General features: G+C 45.5%; 1 protein-coding gene across 1 annotated transcript in view; it reads right to left on the reverse strand.

Annotated features, from left to right (window-relative positions):
* LOC124798899 (protein dead ringer-like) overlaps positions 1-21425 on the reverse strand; it is a 463425-nt gene extending 442000 nt beyond the window's left edge. Inside the window, exons 1-2 of the mRNA XM_047262431.1 lie at positions 21408-21425; positions 20612-20977 (exon numbers count right to left, since the gene is read on the reverse strand). Coding sequence (XP_047118387.1) covers positions 20612-20977; positions 21408-21425 — 384 coding nt within the window. The remainder of the gene's footprint in view (positions 1-20611; positions 20978-21407) is intronic.
* Between the last annotated feature and the right edge of the window lie 230 nt (positions 21426-21655).

Consider the following 21655-nt stretch of genomic DNA (forward strand, 5'->3'; position numbering starts at 1 on the left):
GTTCCTATTAACAGCGCAGCTTACTCTTCCCGAATACATTGTAGGAATTTCCAAGCAGAACTTTAATATCCGGTGAACGCGTGCACCCACTGTATTAATAAGTATCCCAAATCGAACGGTAAAATAAGAACAAGAACGATATTGAAAATGCGGAGATGGGTCCATTCTATCAACCATCAAGCTCGTTTGTCTCTTGAAGTTTGCATTTGCGAACAATCAGTGTTTGAAGGTTTCCGAATTGAAACCCTACGGAACTAGACATCGCCGACGAAACAATCAATTTAACAGACAAATGGCTCTGAGCACTATGGGACTAAACAGCTGAGGTCATCAGTCGCCTAGAACTTACAACTAATTAAACCTAACTAACCTAAGGACATCACACACATCCATGCCCGAGGCAGGATTCGAACCTGCGACCGTAGCGGTCGCTCGGTTCCAGACTGTAGCGCCTAGAACCGCACGGCCACTCCGGCCGGCTAACAGACAAGTATGACCATCAGATACAGAAGAGTCAAACTGAGCTATTTTTGGCACACTTTATTTTTCCCTGAAACGATACATGTTAATCCATTGTAAACAAATACAGAGTTTTACGAATAAATTACCCTGATGGGAGGTGAGATTGATCTGCGTATTTTAAAATGATTTTCATTTGGTTGTAGCCATTATAGTCGTAGGCCAAAGGCCTTGCCGCAGTCGTAACACTGGTTCCCATCAGGTCGCCGAAGTTAAGCGCTGTCGGGCTGGACTAGCACTTGGATGGGTGTCCATGCGTTCTGGCCGAGCGCTGTTGGCAAGCGGGGTGCACTCAGCTCTTGTGAGGCTAATTGAGGAGCTACTTGATTGAGAAGTAGGGGCTCCGATCTCGTAAACTGACATACAGCCGGGAGAGCGGTCTGCTGACCACGTATCCCTCCCATCTCCGTATCCATTGACGACAGTGGGTTGAGAATGACACGGCGGCCGGTGGGTACCATTGTGTCTATGTCCTGTTTCGGGCGGAGTTTTAGTTTTATTAGAGGTGTATACTTCCCTTGAGAGACAGCGGAGAGTTTAGCGATTAGTCCACAACATTGTCGCAAGATCCGATGGTGATAAATTTTACGTACATATACGAGCTGTTCAGTTGTTAACAATAGTAACGAAAATTTTCAACGCAACACGTCGCGCCCAAGCGCCTCCGGATTCAGTACTGGTCGGTTCTATGGCGATTTCGTGTCTTCTGCAGTATTGCTTCTACTGTAATACCAAAACACGGCAATATAAATAGGTTTATTGATGAAGACTTTATAAGTAGGCTGTTTAGGTTTTCTTATTGGTAATGCCACGTAGCGCTCAGTATGAAAATCACTGGCTATGCTGTGTGCAGTCTGTGGCTGCTTTGCATTGTTGTAATACTCGCCATTGTAGTGTTAGGCAGCTGGCTGTGAACAGCGCGTAGCGTTGCGCAGTTGGAGGTGAGCCGCCAGCAGTGATGGATGTGGGGAGAGAGATGGCGGAGTTTTGAAATTTGTCAAGGTAAATACATTGTTTGTTCTGTATTAAAATCTTTCATTTGCTAACTATTCCTATCAGTAGTTAGTGCCTTCCGTAGTTTGAATCTTTTACTTAGCTGGCAGTAGTGGCGCTTGCTGTATTGCAGTAGTGGGAGTAACGAAGATTTTTGTGAGGTAAGTGATTTAGTGATTTGTGAAAGGTATAGTTTAATGTTAGTCAGGGCCATTCTTTTGTAGGGAATTCTGAAAGTCAGATTGCGTTGCGCTAACAAAATATTGTGTGTCAGTTTAAGCACAGTCATGTATAAATTGTTCAAACGGGAAGTTTCAACTTGACCGACATGCATCTCGTGCCTGGGTTTACTGACTGAAATGGAAGAACGGCAAAATGACGCTATTCTATGAATGCGTGGTGTCTGTTCTTTCGGACATGTCCAAAAGAACAGACCTACGCATTCATATAAGTGATTCGCCTCGACGGGCAATGAATGCACAACTGTCAGTGCGGACACCCGTTTATGCTCGACCTCCAGTGGGAATCTAAAATTAGCGAACACGGAGGACACGGACGGAGACTGCGAATAAGTGGTGCTGGGTCGAAGTGTAGGTCGAACGGGGAGCGTGTCGAGATATCCACGCATTGGCGATAAACACTGCGTCCGGGTAGCGCAACTGCCTAGTAAGCAGGGGATGCCAGGTTCGAATCCCTGTCCGGAACACATTTTCGCTCGTCGCCGCTGATTCCGCATGAAGTCCTGATGAAGCTGATATTCTTCTTGTATTGTCTTTCCTTTCCTCTCCTTTCTTTCCTATCATTTCTCCACCCTCTACCTTTAATTTACGTAATATATATCACTGTGCAGAAGAACAAACAACACGCATTCACATAAAAGTGTCCTATACTGAGACTACATTTACTATATATCATCACAGCACGATTGTTATCACGCCCCTATGTAGCATAATACTCTCTGCCATTTTAGCTTGCTCTCATAAAATGTGGTTCGTTTGTATCCCTGTGCTGTGAAGTTCATTCCAAGGGCACGCAAGACAGAATCGAAGAGAGGAATATTGCTCCTACACAACGGTGAGACTCTTAGTAAGAACAAAGAGCAGGACTGATATGCCATTTATGTACATTCAGGCAAGCAGTATACTGCTATCAACATTGGCGGTCGGTTGAAACTGTGTGTACGATTGTAATACAAACTTAAATCGTTGCGGTAGCTCTGCAACTGTGTGTTCGGTTTTGCAACTTCTGTTCAGTACTGCTCTCAGGCAATAGCGGTAACGGAAGGTTCTAATTGTAACCTAGTGTTATTGTTAAGAGCTACTTCAGAATTTACAATGTGGTTAACAAATATTGTTTACTCCCTTATTACTTTTACAACAACTATATTTATTGCTTTCTACTTAAACTGCAACAGATTTTGAAGCCACGAGACTCCAGTCACAAAATACGGTAATCGATGGAAAATATATCTGCATGTATACCATTTGAATACGAGGCAGCTCGTACATTCATCAACAGGTGTAAAGACCTACCACCGACAGTTTCCTCATGTTTCCTCACGCGATGTAATAACCTGGTACAAATCTTTCATTTGGACGCCACCTCGGCGACGCGTGTCTCCCTAACTTAGCCCAGCTTTCCAACCGGGGAAAGGGATGAACAGTTTAACGTGGAATCCGAACCACGTATCATTATCGTTGAGAGATGAAGGGTTGGTGGAAACGGCAGACTGAAAAATCCGTTGTCTGGCAGGGATTCGATACGATGATCTTTCGGTTCCACACAGACGTTTGGCATTAGACCACCAGCCGTGAAAATTCTGTAACGGATGTTCATTACCTTAACAGGTATATTGTGTGAATATGTATGCTCATGGTTTTCAAATAAGAGTAGAAAAAATACGTTTTCACAATAAATATAGCAACACGGATAAAGAAAAGAGTGAAAATGTTAGTAGTTGATTTCCGTATCTCATCCATTATGGAAGTTACAAAGCTTTTACAGAAATCACTACACACGCTTCCTGATCGATCTGGTTAGCTGGGACAAAAGGGGAATTCCTGGAAACTTAGTAGCGACTGCTGCGCTTTTTCTTGTGGGCGTTCATTTCTCGAAATTCTGTCACTAATTTGTTTGACAACGGTGTCGTCATTATACCGTAAGTGGTTCTGTATCAAGCAAATCCGATGACAATAACTTGGTGTTTGGATTGCAGCCGGATAAAAGTTAGAAAATTGAAGATAATTTAGCCGATTAAGGCTACGTAAGACAATAGTAGTGCGGGAGCTCAGTGTCATGAATTATTAAACAGATGGCTTTCTCCAGCAAAGGCCAGGAGAGTTTTCCAGTTACTACCGGCAACCTCGAATGCAGAACATCGAGGCGAGAAGCACGCCGAAACGAGACCTCGCGGGAAGACAGAGGCAATGAAGCTAACGAAACGCCGGGAGCTGTGGAGCAGCTTGAAGCCTCTAGCAGTTGTGGCTCAGCTGCTGGGCGCCTTACCCCTGTCGGGTGTGCTGAGCGGTGCAACGGACGTCGACGTGAAGTTCCGGTGGCTGTCGTGGCCAGTGGCCTATTGTGTAGGGCTGCACACGCTGTGCACCACGGTCAACCACCTGTCCACCGAGGACCCGTGGTACGAGTTCATCCAGCCCTACTTCCACTGCCGCAACGCCGTTTACGTGCTGAGCTTCGTGGCCATGGCGAAGGGGCTGCCGCCGCTGCTGTCCTCCGTGGAGGAGGTGGACGCGCGGCTGGGGGCGGCACGGGCGCTGGAGTGCTGGCTGGGCCGGCTGTGCGCGGCCGGCAACGCGGCGCTGGCCGTCGCGACGGCCGGGCTGCTGGGGCTGGGCATGCCGCGGCCCAGCGTGCGGCTCTTCGTGACGTCGCCGCTGGTGGGCAACGCGCCCGTGGCGGCGCGCGCCGCCGCCGCCAGCCTCTTCCTGCTGCTCAGCGACGCGCTGCGCCGCCGCCTGGTCGCGCTAGCCGCGCTCGGCCGCTCCCACCTGCTGGCGGCCCCCTTGCGCGGCTCGGCCGCCGAACTCGAGCGCTGCCGGCTGCTGCACGCTCTGCTCTCGACCGCAGCCTCCCGCGGACTCACCGCCGCCTTCGGCCCCCTACTCGCGGCCACCATCTCCAGCGTCACCATCGAGATCATGCTAGACCTCTACCAGGTCGTGTACGGCAACAAGGGTCACGTCCTCACGTTCAATATCGTCAACATCATTATGGTGTGCTCCGTCGCCGATTTTGGTCAAAGGCTTTCTACGGTTGTAAGTATTACATACACGAAGTAATTACTCGAATGGAACGCAAATCAGCAGAAGCTATGTACGAAAATGGTTCAAATGGCTCTGAGCAGTATCGGACTTAACATCTGAGGTCTTCAATCCCCTAGAACTTAGAACTACTTAAACCTAACTAACCTAAGGACATCACACACATCCATGCCCTAGGCAGGATTCGAACCTGCGACCGTAGCGGTCGCGCGGTTCCAGACTGAAGCGCCTAGAACCGCTTGGCCACTCCGGCCGGCGTACATGTACAGACAAATAGATATTCAAGGAACGATATGAAACGATCGTATGGCATAGATGGCCAGGAATCCCTCCTGTGGTAGTTCGGCCGCCAGGTTGCAAGTCTTCCCAGCACACGCCGCACTGTGCGACTTGCGTGTCGTTGATGGTGAGATGAAGATGAGGACAACACAACACCCAGTCTCCGAGCGGAGAAAATCTCCAACCCGACCGGACCCGGGTCCGCGGCATGGTAGTCAGACCACTCAGTAAAGGGGGCTTCACTATTTTAGCATGTCAATAACGTCTTGGTCTACCTCTGGCTCTTATGCAAGGAGTTATTCGGCGTGGCCCTGATTGATAAGGTTGTTGGATGTCCTCCTCGGAGATACCGTGCAAAATTCTGTCCAATTGGCGCATTAGATTGTCAAAATCCCAATCAGGTTGGAGAGCCCTGCCCATAATGCTCCAGACGTTCTCAACAGGGGAGAGATCCTGCTGTCTTGTTGGCCTCGGTATGGTTTAATAAGGACGAAGGCAGGCGGGCATTGTCTTGCTGGAATTTAAGACCAGTATAGTTTGCCAACAAGAGCAACAAAATGGAGCCTAGAATATCGTTGACGTACCACTTTGCCGTACGACATACCGCTTTGGCTTGAGGGTGCTGCGGGCGACAATCAAAGGGTCCTGCTATGAAATGGCTTCCCAGACCATCACTACAGATAGATCAGCTGTATGGCGGACAACAGTCAAGCTGGCATCCCATCACTGCCTGGACACGTCTTCGCTGGTCACCTACGCTCAGTTCGAAGTGGGACTCATAACTGAAGACAGTTCTACTCCAGTCCGAATGTGCCCACTACTACTCTTCTGTGTATGACTTCGTACACAAAGGTCAGGAGATATGAATCACAGAGTGGTGATGCAACTGTCATTCTAGGAAAGCTGCGTGCAGGACCAGATACGATTAGTGGAAAAAAAAAAAAAAAAGCAAAAGTACTCCGTCTTCAGGCCACAAGTGGCCCATCGGGACCATCCGACCGTCGTGTCACCCTCAGTTGAGGATGCGGATAGGAGGGGCATGTGGTCAGTACACCGTTCTCCTGGTCGTTATGATGGTTTTCATTGACCGGAGTCGCTACTATTCGGTCGAGTAGCTCCACGTTTGGCATCACGAGGCTGAGTGCACCCCGAAAAATGGCAACAGTGCATGGCGACTGGATGGTCACCCATCCAAGTGCCGGCCACGCACGACAGCGCTTTAACTTCGGTGATCTCACGGGAACCGGTGTATCCACTGCGCAAGGCCGTTGCCCTATAGCAGACAAAAGGTTTACTAGTATTTCTCCAAACGTATGAACAGTCAGTACAAAGAGCGCAGCATGAAACAAGAGTCCAGCTATTACAACAGCAACAACGATGGTAATGGAGCCACAACTACGCGGATTCTGCATAGTTTCCTGTAGCGATGTGTCTCCCAGAGCCAGTGGGGTGAGTCGCTGCCGCCAGCCCTCCTATATTGCAGCAGCAGAAGGGACTCGAAGTGCAGACCTACTGGAGCTGTGGCACAGAGGGTGCGTACAGTTTGGTCCACCAGATACAGCGCGACCACTATCAGTGTCAGATAAAATCTTGCAACTCTCTTGCTATGACGCCTTTGGCGTGGTATCGGTACCTGATCCGCACACAGTAAACAGTTTTGTTGGTATTCAGAGGTCAGCGGTTGTCGGTTCAAGAGGCGTCGTGAGCTCAGTCCCCAATCTGTAAGTCGCCTATTAATGGTCCTTGTGGTCACTGAAGCACCAGTTGCACGTCGGATCGATGATAATGATGAATCCAAGGCTCTGAGTGACACACTGACGATTGCTCGGTCCTCTCGTCTCATTGTCTCTCTAGGTAGAGGCTACCTTCTTGACGCTATATTCCGCTATGGTTCTTCCACTCTCACCAACATTGTGGCATCATTCCTATTCGAACGTCGAGCTTTTCTCCAGTTACTCCAGCCGCCTATACGTCCTCTTCAAATGCTGTCATCTGCGTATTTTCTTCACCCACCTGCCTGCGAGGCATAGTTACTGTCCAACTAAGAACACGGAATGATATTCGCAAAGATCTCATGCCCTGGTATCGACATGTCCTCTACTGTTGTTGCCAGCTGCGCAGAGCATGGTGCTGCAACGTCACACTCATCCGTCGGCCGCATAAGTGTACAATTTTGCATAGCTCCTTCGTCGTACGTCGTTTTCTCTTAGAGTGTACACCTTTGATAATGATTTCCAACTCACATTTCAACTTCCATCGTTTTACTGTAGTGCACACAGCCATTGCACATTGGAGTTACAATACCCAACAAAAAAGGTCAGGCACCTTGATGGAATAGTCTAATGTACATGTTATTTTGTATCTCCAACAGACATTGGGTAAAAATATGGAAACATCGGGAGAGATGCAAACTTGAACATAAATGCAGATGCTAGCAAAGCCTGCATGTTGCACTGTTGTATTTCACCACAAACGGTGCCTTTGAAACGTCCTCAGTATACCTTTAAGCGTGAGTCGTGATCGCAACAGTATGCTGTGTAGTTGTAAGTGTATTATGTCGGAGCTAAGTGAATTATTAGTTGAGCAACTTATAAGTATTGTATGGTGAGTGCTTCCTTAACCATGGTGTTTCAAGAAATTTATATTGCATACAGGGCGATCGGAGAAGCCTTATCCACTAAATGACAACAGGGGCGGAAGTGTGTGTTGAGCGATCCTGACACACGGTGATTCAAGAGAATTGTTGAGGAAAATAAGAGATAACTGCAAAAGTCACTGTACTCGCGAACACCACCAGCACAAAACAACACAAAGGAAGCTGCATAATCAGGGAGTTGCAGAGCGAGCTGGAATTCCAGAACCACTCTTGGTGATGTTAATGCTAGTAACAGGAAAACGTGGTGCTGAAGTTATGAAACCTGGACTATGGAGCAATGGAAGAATGTCAGTTGGTCGGATGAGTCTTGTTTCACACTTCTGGCCGAGTTTACGTGCCAAGAGTGAAACATGGCTGAGGTTCGGTGATAATTTGGGCAGACATGTCGTTTGTGGTATTCCATGGGCCTCATGATTACTCTGCAAGCACGCGTTACTGTCAAGTATTATGTGAACATATTGGCTTATCAGGTAGAATGTTCGTTCCCCAATGGTGATATTGATGACCAGCCCGTACAGCTAACCGCAAAGCCTTACATTCCCGCTTATCGGAAAATTTTTAAGGGTTTGCTGTACTCCACACCAGTAGGTAACCACCGCGCGGTCGAGGGCGTCTTGTCACGGTCCGGACTGCTCCACCCGTCGGAGGTTCGAGTTCTCCCTCGGGCATGGGTGCGTGTGCGTGTGCGTGTGCGTGTGCGTGTGCGTGTGCGTGTGCGTGTGTGTCGTCCTAAGCGTAAGTTAGGTAAGTAGTGTGTCAGCTTAGGGACCGATGACCTCAGCATTTTGGTCCCATAAGACCTTACCACAAATATCCAAAAATTTCCAAAAGTAGACAACCTGAACATGTAGCAGAAACGCGCGTGTTCCATGTATGTAAAGAAATTAAGAGAGCAGTCATGAGTGATCACACGAGAGCGCGATACTTACAGGAAGACAGGGGGGACGCGGGACGCTAGGCTGAAGATGTATCAGAATAAGTGCGAAGCAGAATGAATATGGGCCGGGTTGAAACTTCCTGGCAGATTAAAATTGTTTACCGGACCCGGACTCGAACACGGGACCTGGGACTTTTGTCATATATACACACACTCAAAGAGAGCAGCACGTTTTATATTATCGACAAATAGGATTTAGGGTGGACATCACTCAAAGGTGTTTTTCGTTGCGGCGAAATCTCCTCACGAAATTTCCATCACCAAATTTCTCCGCCGAATGCAAGAATATTTTGTTGACGCCGACCTACCTAGGGAGAAACGATGATCATTATAAAATAAGGGGAATAAAAGCTCCAACAGAAACATATAGGTGTTCGTTCTTTCCGCGCGCTATTCAAGATTGGAATACTTGAGAATTATTGTGAAGGTGCCAGACAAGTAAGCACTTAAGTGTAATTTGCAGAGTAGCAATGTAGATGTAAATGTAAGTGCTCTATGACAGAGCTGTACAAGCAAAGGACCAAGGTTTTAATCTGCCAGGATGTTTCAAGTGGGAAGCACATTGAGCCCAACCTGTAGTGACAATATGCTGATGACTTATCACTGTTTGAATGGCCCAAATCTCAACAAGTCTGTTATGGGATTTATTTTGTTCAAATGTTTCAAATGGCTCTGAGCACTATGGGACTTAACATCTACAGTCATCAGTCCCCTAGAACTTAGAACTACTTAAACCTAACTAACCTAAGGACATCACACACATCCATGCCCGAGGCAGGATTCGAAGCTGCGACCGTGATGGTCACACGGTTCAAGACTTTATTTTGTTAATTTGACCTGTAATTATATGGGAATGTGGAACTTTAGTTTCTGCCAGTGTACAAAATGTTCAAACCCCACAAGCAATGCAGTCGAGTGACGTCTGTAACAGTCGGCAGATGCATATACCGTCATTTTCAAAGCATGAATGCAACAGTTTAGCGCTGTCCAAGGAAATCTTAAACACCCATCAGGCGGGGCCACACCGGCCAAGGACCTTAATACGGAGTATCGAGAAAAACACAAACACACACACACACACACACACACACACACACACACACACACACACAACCAAAAGTCAGAAGTTGTCGATGGTAAATATTAATTAACATCGGGTGAGCAAGAAGCATTAACTCTGATCCTTTGTTGTTTGACCTGCAAGGGAGCAGGATTTCAAGTAGAATTAAATAAAATAAACTATGAGATCAAAAGTGTCCGAACACATCCAAAAACATACGCTTTTCATATTAGGTGCATTGTTTGGCCACCTACTGCCAGGTATTCCATTTCAGCGACCTCAGTAGTCATTAGACATCGTGAGAGAGCAGAATGGGGCACTCCGCGGAACTGACGGACTTCGAACGTGGTCAGGTGATTGAGTGTCACGTATGTCATACGTCTGTACACGAGATTTCCACACTCCTAAACATCCCTATCTCCACTGTTTCCGATGTGACAATGACGTGGAAACGTGAAGGGACACGTACAGCCCAAAGGCGCACAGGTCCACCTCGTCTGTTGACTGACAGACCGTCAGCAGTTGAAGAGGGTGGTAATGTGTAACAGCCAGATAGCTATCCAGACCATCACACAGGAATTCCAAACTGCATCAGAATCCAATGAAAGTACTATGACAGTTGGGCGGGAGGTGAGAAAACTTGGATTTCACTGTCGAGCGGCTGCTCATAAGCCACACGTCATGCTGGTAAATGCCAAACGACGCCTCGCTTGATGTAAGGAGGGTAAACATTGGATGACTGAACAGTGGAAGCCGGCCGAAGTGGCCGTGCGGTTAAAGGCGCTGCAGTCTGGAACCGCAAGACCGCTACGGTCGCAGGTTCGAATCCTGCCTCGGGCATGGATGTTTGTGATGTCCTTAGGTTAGTTAGGTTTAACTAGTTCTAAGTTCTAGGGGACTAATGACCTCAGCAGTTGAGTCACATAGTGCTCAGAGCCATTAGAACCATTTGAACAGTGGAAACACGTTGTGTGAAGTGACTAATCACGGTACAGGATGTGGCGATCCGATGTCAGGGTGTGGGTATGGCGAATGCCCGGTGAACGCCATCTCCCAGCGCATGTAGTGCCAACAGTAAAATTCAGAGACGGTGGTGTTTTGGTGTGGTTGTGTTTTTCGTGGAGGGGGCTTGCACCTCTTGTTGTTTTGCGTGGCACTATCACAGCACAGGCCTACATTGATGTCTTAAGCAACTTCTTGCTTCCCACTTTTGAAAAGCAATACGGGGATGGTGATTGCACCTTACAATACGACCGATCACCTGTTCGTAATGCACGGCATGTGAGGGAGTGGTTACACGACAATATTATCCCTGTAATGAACTGGCCTTCACAGAGTCCTGACCTGAATCCTACAGAACACCTTTGGGATGTTTTGGAAAAACCGATTTCGTGCAAGCCCTCACCGACCGACAACGATACCTCTCCTCAGTTGAGCATTCCGTGAAGAATGGGCTGCCATTCCCTAAGAAACCTTCCAACACCTGATTCAACGTGTGCCTGCGAGAGTGGAAGCTGTCATAAAGGCTAATAGTGGGCCAACATCATATTGAATTCTAGCATTTCCGATGGAGGGCGCCACGAACTTTACGCCATTTTCAGCCAGGTGTCCGGATACTTTTGATCACGTAGTGAATCTCAGTCTCTGTTTGTAAGGTCACTTACTGATCTACTTTCGACGTCTTTCTTTGAACACTAAACCCACCTGCTGGAATTGCACGCCAGTATCTCTGTGTTATCATATACCATAGAATGGCCTGTACCAAGGCAATGTTCTGAAATAGCAAATTTGTTCGGTTGCTGAATCTGTTTAGGACTGAATGCTTATTACATTAGATTGCTAACAGGTGTTTCTATAATTATTTGGTACAAGTGTGTTTGATAGAAGATCAAACTGAGAGAAGTTTCATTTAACTTCACCTTTTGGCGCATAACATTTTTCTGTCGCTAAGTGTAATTTTCACGTCAAGCTGGAAATTATCTATGGTTGATGTTCAAAACTTTTCTTACTTCAGCAGCATTCATTCAAATAGTTTTATTTCTGTCTTTCAGGCACAAGAAATTGTTGATGACTTGAAACGTATACGTCTCAGCCAGTTGGATGTGGAGTCTCAGAAACAGGTAAGTTCGCAGATCGTGGTCGTGCGGTAGCGTTCTCGCTTCCCACGCCCGGGTTCCCGGGTTCGATTCCCGGCGGGGTGAGGAATTTTCTCTGCCTCATGAGGACTGAGTGTTGTGTGCTGTCCTTAGGTTAGTTAGGTTTAAGTAGTTCTAAGTTCTAGGGGACTGATGACCATAGATGTTAAGTCCCATAGTGCTCAGAGCCATTTGAACCATTTGAAGAAACAGGTAAACAAGTATTCGGAACTAAAAATAGAGTTTCGTCTGAACCAAGTTGTTGGTCAGTGTGCTGTTTACTCGTTTCATAATACATTGCACTACTCTAAAGCCGTGTCTGCACAACACATGAGGTGCGCGTCGTATTCTGTGTAGAAAGAGAAAATTATGCCGTAGCGGCCTGTCCCACACCACACATTCTAAATGTTCTCTCCATAACTTCGTATAAAGTGCTTGTTGACGTAAAATGAGTGTGCTTGCTTTGCACCTACAGAGAGCGCTACAGTGCAACATAATAGGCACGTTACTACGAAAAACATGCCGTTGAATAAACACGGGACAGAAACGTGGGACTGATGCTGTTGTCTACGTTGTCGTGTTCTACACATTTGCGTTGCTGCGCATCTCCACCAGCCGCCACCATAATCCCATGAAATTTCAGGACTGTGGGGAATTTAATAAAGTCACTTATTTTATATTTGATTTGATAACCTTCGAAACAGTGCGGCTCAAATGGCTCTGAGCACTATGGGACTCAACTGCTGTGGTCATAAAGTCCCCTAGAACTTAGAACTACTTAAACCTAACTAACCTAAGGACATCACACACATCCATGCCCGAGGCAGGATTCGAACCTGCGACCGTAGCGGACGTGCGGTTCGAGACTGTAGCGCCTTTAACCGCTCGGCCACTGCGGCCGGCGAAACAGTGCGGCCAAAGAATCACACAGCCACACGGGAGAATTGGGTTCAGCTACCGGTATGGGTAGTCTCCTCTATGAAGTGACTTATTCTTCCTCCACATCTATAGCTTTTCACGCAAAAATGTCAGTACACTACACTTTTAAACATGTGCGCCCATTTCCTTAATGAGGTGGCAAACCACAATTGAGCTACGTACTTATTCTCTATTTTGGGTGAAAACAAGATATGTATCCTCTCACTTTCGTGTACTGTCTTGTCTTGTTCCAAACACACTAGTTTTGATCCAAAACTCTCTTTTATGAGATTTATTTAGTTCTTCTACGACCTTCTTCAATATACTCGAGCCTAAAGTATCAATACCGTATATTATTTCCTCTGTACGTTGTTTGACTCCATCCGTATTCTGTGCCTTTCGTTTCGTCAACCAAAAGTATTCCAATTACTTTGTATCGTCATGGATGTTTACTTTGTAGGACTGGAACAGGAACTATTCTTGTTCATGAGCTAAATTTGATGAACTGGTGGCTAGGCTTTCGAAAGCAGGCGTTAATGGCCGAGATAACGGTGCGCTAATCAAAGGCTCCTTCATTCTGACGTCAAAGTCGTAGGCACAGGATGACACAGGAGTCGGCGGAAAACTGCTTAGAGAACTACTTTGAGTCTTCTTGAAAGTTCGTGCAATCAGAGACCGACTAAATAGTCCAGATCTCGAATGCATATAAGTCGCATGTACCAGTAACTGCCCTTACTTGCCAATAGGTAAGATTTTACGTGTAGACCAGGCTTCTCGTCGACTGAAATCACTACACGAGCGTCCGCTTCTGTGGCCTTTGCCATCTTCAATAAAACATTTCTGGATACTGAGACCGCACCCTCATGTTGTCACGTAACCATAGTTTCGGCATCTCGTTTCAAGCCGATAGAAACTTTGGCAAATGTTAGTAAATACACCACTCTGATGAAGGTCATTTGCAACAGTGGCAAAATCGTTTGTCTGTACAGTAAAACAACCTGATGATGCGGCCACATACCTGGAACTGTTTTACTGTAGAATTTAAATAATTTACTGGCGAAAGTGATGCTAAGGTGAATAATATTTTTCGAAGAGTGTAGCGACAGTCGACAAACCACTGACACTACCCATTTGGTCATTTGTCTTCTTACTGGACTGATGCGACTAGCCAGGACTTCATCTTCCATACCAATCTCTCTATCTCGGAGAACCATATACATTCAACGTCCTTAAGTCTTTGTTGTATATATTTCACGACACTTTTTAACACTTTTCGGTTCCTTGAAATCTTAACACAGATTCTATCATCCACAGATCCCTTTCGCAGTCGATTCTCAAAAGAACACCCACATTTCTTGTCTTATCGGTCCACCAAATCTTCAGCATCCTACTACAACATATGACGAAAGCTTCTCTTCTGGTTTTCCCATAGGCCACGATTCACTACCATGTAATACTGTGTGTCCGACGTATATTTCCAGAAATGTCTTTCAAGTTAAAGCCTCTGTTTGAGACAACAATAAAATGCTTTTCACGGAGGGATGCTTTCTTTGTCATTGCTACTGGGCTTCTGACGTCCTGTTTGCTTCACCAGTAGTGCGATATTTTACTTACAATTAGCAGAATTTCTTTATTCATTTAACAGTATGCACTGCAAAACAGACGTGAACGTAGCAGTCTGAAGATGTAGTTAAATGCAAGAAACAAGTTAAGCACAGGAAAAAAGTGTCTCCAGTTTTACTTTCTCATCTCATCATGCTTAGTACGTTTTTATAGTACTCGATGCACAAAATGAACTCGTTGTGTTACAGGTGGTGATGTTCATGGCACAGCTAAGCGCCAGTCCGGTCCACGTGTCTGCATCTGGCTTCTGCGTCGTCAACCGAGGCATGCTTGTGTCGGTAAGTTCGACCTTGTAGAAAGCTCCTTTTTGAACCATCTTCCGGAATTATTTTTTATTTTCTTGATGCCTACTGCTGCACAGTAGAGTAAATTAGCAGAAGACTGCCCCAAGAAATCTACGACAGAAACGGGTTGTTCAGTACGAGCTGGCACAGAGGCTATGCCTCCCTCACACAGCTTACGCAGTTGCGCCCGAGAAGTTCAATAAATATCACAAAAGACAAAAAGACCAAAATACCTCTATTCGATTTTAAAATAATTTCTGTTGGCCTCATAGTGCAGTTTGTCATAGTTCATAAAGGGTATCTGAACAAAGAGAACATTGTTGGGACAGAACTTAGCATTGATGTTACATTTACCCGGATATCTGCACAGTTGTCTCTATGACATTTCAATAATGTTTACGTTAGCCTGTCGTTAATACGTTAACCTACTTCAGCTTGTATTTTCTCTTGAGTACGCAATCGTTTTTCAACACAAGATTCCACATAGATATCAGTCCATTCAGTCCACTTTTAAACTTAATTTGTACAGTATTAACATGTAGGCACAAATATTTCTGCTTGTGAAAGTTGGAGGACGAAAGTCAGCGGAAAACATGCCAAATGAAATAAAAGAATGAGTCAATAGACACATGTGAATTGTCGTTCCTACCACGCAACCCCATGCTAAATTGGTGATGAATAGCCTCCTGTCTTTTCTGAATTTCAGTAAGATTTTTCGTAGTTCCATCGCATAGCAGTTCCGTTATGTAAATACATAAGTGATCGCACATATGTTTAGACTTCTTATACGAATCTGTTGTCATAACCTGGCATCGGAATATGTAAACTCTACAGTGATAAGCCAAGGCATTATGACCAGTGCTCTCCGCAACGTTGGATGCCGCCTGGCGGCTTTGCGAGCACATGACGTGGTAACAAAAGAATGTGAGCGGACGAGGGATCACCCTAGCGAAGATATGTGCCGCAAATGGGGAAATTCATTGAGACAAGAGACTTTGACAAACGGCAGATTATTATTACGCAGAGCGTGTGAATGAGTATCTCTAAAACGGCGAAGCTGGTCGTATGTTCATGTGCTACTGTCGTATCTATGGAAAGAGGTAGGATGACAATGAAACTACCACTAGACGCTAAATGGCTGGAGGTCCACGACTCTTCACAGAACGTGGGGTTCGGAGGCTCGTCTGCTAAGCAAAGTAGGATTCTGGTGCACGCATAAGTGTTTCGGAGCACACAGTTCATCGTACATTGTTGAGCCGCTACGTGTTCACATGTTGACCCAACGACATTGACAGTTATGACTGTAGAGGGAACGGCACTATCCGGATTCGACCGTCGACCAACGCAAACGTGTCAGTTTTTCAGGTCAATCACATTTTTGCTACACAAGGTCGATGACCGTCTCCACAAACGCCGTCATCGAGGTGTAAGGCGGCTCGAAACGCGCAGCGCGCCACGGGCGCAGGCTGGCGGGAGTAGTATTATGCCATGGGAGATATTCTCCTGCGCTTGCATTACTAACTGTGGTAGTAATCGAAGACACGCTGACAGCTGCGGACCAGCTGCATCCCTTTATACTTGACGTCTTCCCCGAAAGCGATGTCATCTTTCAGCAGATTAACTGTCCGTGTCTCTGGGTCACAAAGGTGCTACAGTGGCTTGAGGAGCGTTATAGTGAACTCATGTTGATATGTCGGCGACCAGATTCGCCTGCAGTAAATCCTATGGAACCGATCTGGACGTCATTACCACGTACGCAAATCAACGGCCCTTTATTTATGGGAAGTACATGACCTTTGCGTATACATCTAATGCACATACCTTCTCAAACCTACCAACAAATTGTGGGATCCCTAATACGCAGAATCAGTGGTGTATCTCGTTCCAAAGACGGAAAAACAAGCAATTAAGCAGATGGTCATAATGTTTTGGCTCATCAGTGTATATAGATGTAATAACAGAGAAGCGGTGAATTTGTGCTTTCTTTTCAACATATTTCTCAGCACAGACTCAAAATGTTCAGTGTTCAGTGATTCATAGTGGCCATTCTATTTTACTAAATAATCTGAATCAGGATAGGATGAATTTTTGTTATGTGGATTGTTTAAACAGTAGAAGTTCCAGTGTAAAAATTATCCATCGTAGATTGACAACGCTCATTATTCCACATCCAGCAACTACAAATAAATCAACGACCGTACCGACTACATTCTTCGTAAGTTGAAACGGTGCAAACGCTGTGAGAATAGAAGTAGTTCAGGTGGATAAACTTTAAACAGACCTTTATAATGATCAGCACATGTCTTACTGATGTGCGGCCTCGGGCATGGATGTGTGTGATGTCCTTAGGTTAGTTAGGTTTAAGTGGTTCTAAGTTCTAGGGGACTGATGACCTCAGAAGTTGAGTCGCATAGTGCTCAGAGCCATTTGAACCATTTTTTGAACCTGACTGATGACGACGATAAACAAAATGTGTGAACGATTATTTGTGAAGTAAATGCACTGTGGTTTAATAAGCGTGGGACAGGGCGTAGTTAGTAAGCACGTATTCGTAAACCAAAAACTTCTGAAAAACCGGAACAAAAATACAAAGGTTTTTGTGTCATGTCTAGCTGGAGACATACATTTTATTTTTAAGTACCAAATTATTAGCGCCAATAGCTTTATTGAAATACTGGACGTGGTTCGGGTTCAGCACATTTTCAATGCAATATAAGATGATCCATCCTTACTACTACAGATGCAGAACTTTATGTAAATGATGCAATTAAGTGGACACTATTTTATGGATATTGTATTTTAAACGTGCTAAGCATCGAATTGGTTGACAGGTAAATTATTGTGCGGCTGTTGGTTCTTACAAGATGGCCTCCCATTGCCCTGATATCTGTCACTATTCAGAAAATTGGAGTGACTAGTCGACAAAAGATATTTGTAAATATAAGCGTCTAAGTAGCCTTCATAGGTTTTCTAATTCGCAAATTTTGTAGTAATACAATATTTTTTTTCAGATTTTGATGGCGATGACGACATACTTCATAGCAATGGTGCAAAGTGCCGAAGATCTGAAGAAATATACCGGCATCTTCTTGGATCAGAGAGTCGCAAATGAAACCAACAGCTAGCTATATTTTACAGCAAAGGCACTACAACTTTTCTATTTAATTCGTTTACATAATATGAAACTAAGAAAGACAAGCAACCATTTTTAAATATATATTTAAGTAATGTATATGTAAACTATAGTCGTCAGGTTACCGGCATTTAATAGTGTGTGATATGAATGTATTCCAAATGTGTTCAGTGTGTCCTGTAGTTTTTCTGAAAAAAAAATCTTTGAAACTAACAATTACTTCTGAAACATTATCCACATCATGGGACTTTATATATTCATTTTAGGCATAATACCAGGTGGCAACAGTGATCAACTTCGAAGGAATTCTGTTAACAATCGTATTGCAGCTATTTTACTAATTTGTAGGCCGGCAGAGGTTAGGTAAAGCGGCCTCTTACAAAAAGTTACTTCACACACTCACAAACAGACAGACAGACAGACAGACAGACAGACGAGAGATAGGAGGGGGAGGGTACTGGGAATCAAGTCGATAAACACCAAGGTGTATTCAAGCTAACATTACATGCAATGGTCAATGATTGAACAGTATCAGATAATAAAGTATCACATGCTTCACTCCACAAGACAGTGCTTTGTTGACAACTAGGTGCTGTACATCTACGTTGCTTCCATTGGTAGATGTAAGCTGCACCTGTGACGCTTTTTAGCGTTTATTTTGTGCGCGGTTGACATCTTCTGTTTTAAAGCGGTGGCGCAACTCTTCTCAAGACAACTGATTAATCCTTCTAATCACTCGTCCTCTGCCATGTACTATTCCCACTGGTTACGACCAGAGATTTGTGTAAAACAGTGGAGAGTAGTATATATTTATTTGGTATGATTTCGTAGTCAATTCCATCTGATATTTCACAATCTATAAAATTGCACCCAAGGAAGGTACATACAGTAGATTTGTTTATATATTTGCTGCAATTTCTACTATTTGAAACTGACCCAGGGTCATTGCACTGGGACTTGATTCAACAAGATTTATATTAAGAAAACACAGTAGGAACATTATTATTGTGTGTAAACTGATGTTTCAGCGCTATAAATGTGGCAAAATTTTCAGCGTAACCTGACTTTCATCGCGCCAGCGCTACTAGCAAGTGTTGCGTTCCGTCTATATGGACCCTACAAGTTCATTGACCGCTCTACAGTTTTTGTGTGTAACACGTTAGCAATTTCCTTTGAAACAATTCCAAGCGTCAACTTACTTCTGATTTCGTCCGATTTCATCCACATTGTATGTGGGCTAATCTTTTTTTGCCAAGGTTCGATCGGTCGCGGAATTAAAATCACAGTGCATAGCGATGAAACTTTGTGCGGATGTGTTGCGCAGTGTCTCTTGTACGCCCGTCGACCGCGCTACGTCGCACTTCTCAGTTCTGAGCGCACAGTGAGCCGTGCAGAAGCCTGGAATAACAGATTTTTCCCGAAAAGTGTAAAGTGCGTCTGTCATTAGATTTCTCTATGATGATGGGATCAGCCTGATTTACATGCAGTCCACTTAATACAACTGCCACAAAGTGGCGCAAAGGTGAAGGAACTTTGAAGGAGGACGTACAGACATTCATGATGCAGCCGGACAGGAATGGAAGCTAGTTTTCGGTGACTGGATCAGGTGATTCGAGAAAATAGTTTACGAAGAGCAATTCAGAACAAGTGAAGAGGAATATCGTCATCAGATATTGCCGTTCCTCATGACAATATTCGGCAGCAAGCTACAACTGCAACAAAGACGGGCCTGCAGCGTTTTCGATGGGAAGTGTTTCATCACGCGTCATGTAAGCCGGATTTTGCTTCCTCTGATCTTCATCTCTTTGCTCACATGAAACGCTGGCTACGAGGACAGCTTTTGAAAGCATAGACAAATAGTTGCAGACTAGAGAGGAAACCCGGCGGAAAGCACGGGCGGCTCTCTTCCGTGAGGAGGGTATCAAAAAGTTGGTGCTGCTCTACGACAAATGCCATTAAATAGGAGCTAGAAGATGTAAATAAATGTTGCAAATAAAACTTATTTATTTTCACTGCGTTTTCCAGTTCGCGACCGATCAGACCTTAGATAAAACGAATAGGCCTCTTACAATGACATACTTACAACCTCCCTTTTTCAGTACTTTCCTTTCCCTGTTCCTGACAATTGAACAATATTTGCTGCTTTCACGCAAATGTCCCAGTAGGCTTGCAGTGGGCAGAGAGGTGCGAGTCTGCGATCTTGTCCGTACGTTTGAGGTACAGACAACATCGCACACTTATATCCTGTGATAGCCTCGATCTAAATAACTAACCAATGCAGAGCTGGCAGTAGATCTTGTATGGTGGTCTCCATGGTAGTGCGAGCGTGAAGGGACTCAACTCTTTTTGAGGGTTCCCCGAACCGGAACGTGTGGAAGGTGATTTCTAGTTCCAGCATTAGCCTGACAGCACATCTGTGAAATGGGCACAGAGGGGAGTTAGCATTCTCCACTGCGTGTAGGTTGTTTCCACCCTTTCTCTACGTGGGGCACGCCTGACGAGACTTTAATCATTTCGCGAGGTTTGCTCGTATAGTGTAATTGGTAGTGCACTGTTCGCGAAAGAAAAAGTTCCGATTTCCACTCTCTGTCCAGCAAACAACGGTCACATAGAATCAAAGCAGCACATATTTTGTGTGGATGAAGGTAAGGTCACTTGTCTCCCTTTGAAGCACAAGATGTAAAAAATACAAAAAATAAAGAAGTCTAGGTTCCTAAATATTGCAGTATAGGTCAGAGAATACCAGAACAATCATTGTTTCACAGCCATTGTACTGAAGAAAGCGACACCTACCTGTTTGAACTGCTCCTCGAAGCTCCACGTCTGCTGGGAACTCGTCGACGACTCTGACGAATGCGAGGAGGCAGACGAGGGGTTGTTGTGACTGTTGTTGGTGGCAGGAGCGCCGCCTGCGGCATTGGCGGGGGCGGCGGAAGGCGCCACGGCGTTCTGGAAGGACGAGGAGGTGGCCACCGACGAGGAGACGCACGCGGGGGCGGCGGTGGGAGCGGGCGCCGAGATGGGTGGTATGAAGTTAGCGGGCGGCGGGAAGAACGACAGCGGCAGGTACGGCTGCACCGCCTGTGGGGCAGGCCCCGACCCAGACCCCGACACCGGCGCCGGGGGAGGTGGGGGCGGCGTCGGCGTTGGATTGCGCTCCTGCTAAAGCGACAGCCTGCGTTACGCCAAGAGTACGGTGCAAGCTGCTACATTCAGCGCGTTCTGCTTATCCTATCTCAAAAACAAAGGACCAGGCAGCACAGGATGAAGACTTGCGACGGAGATCCTGACGAAGACAAGCAGTCCTTCGGCGGCGTTTCTTAGTATAATTTATTTTTATTTTTATACTCCTGGACGGCGACAAACAATATTAACTATAGAAAGAGACAGTGATAGTTGCAAAGTGATTTTGTTATTACAAATTACGATTTTCGTCTGATTAAGGTTTCATCAGATTTTCTAGAAGGAGAGCGATAGTGAGGATGTAATTCCACAAAATTGCAAGTTAAGGGGCGTGGTTCTAAGCTATGCTAAACTTTTAAAAATTGTTTTTCAAAATGTAAAGAACAAATTAACACTCGCCAAAGACTATCAAAGCATTACACATCATCGGCTGTAGGGCAAACAGTCAGAACGATGGTAACAAATCATCTTAGGCTGCGTTCACAGTGACATCGACAACGGTCGTGCAACGCCGTCGTCAGAAGTCGCCCAATAACATACGCTGACAGCTTGGTCACAACGGATCCGATCCCCTTCGTCAGTTTTTGGTGGAGTCAAGGAAGTTAGCTTAGTATAGGACAGGATAGGGTAGAATCTATTCCGTGTATAAGTAGT

Source organism: Schistocerca piceifrons, chromosome 5 (genome assembly GCF_021461385.2).
Source record: "Schistocerca piceifrons isolate TAMUIC-IGC-003096 chromosome 5, iqSchPice1.1, whole genome shotgun sequence".
Classification (NCBI taxonomy): domain Eukaryota; kingdom Metazoa; phylum Arthropoda; class Insecta; order Orthoptera; family Acrididae; genus Schistocerca; species Schistocerca piceifrons.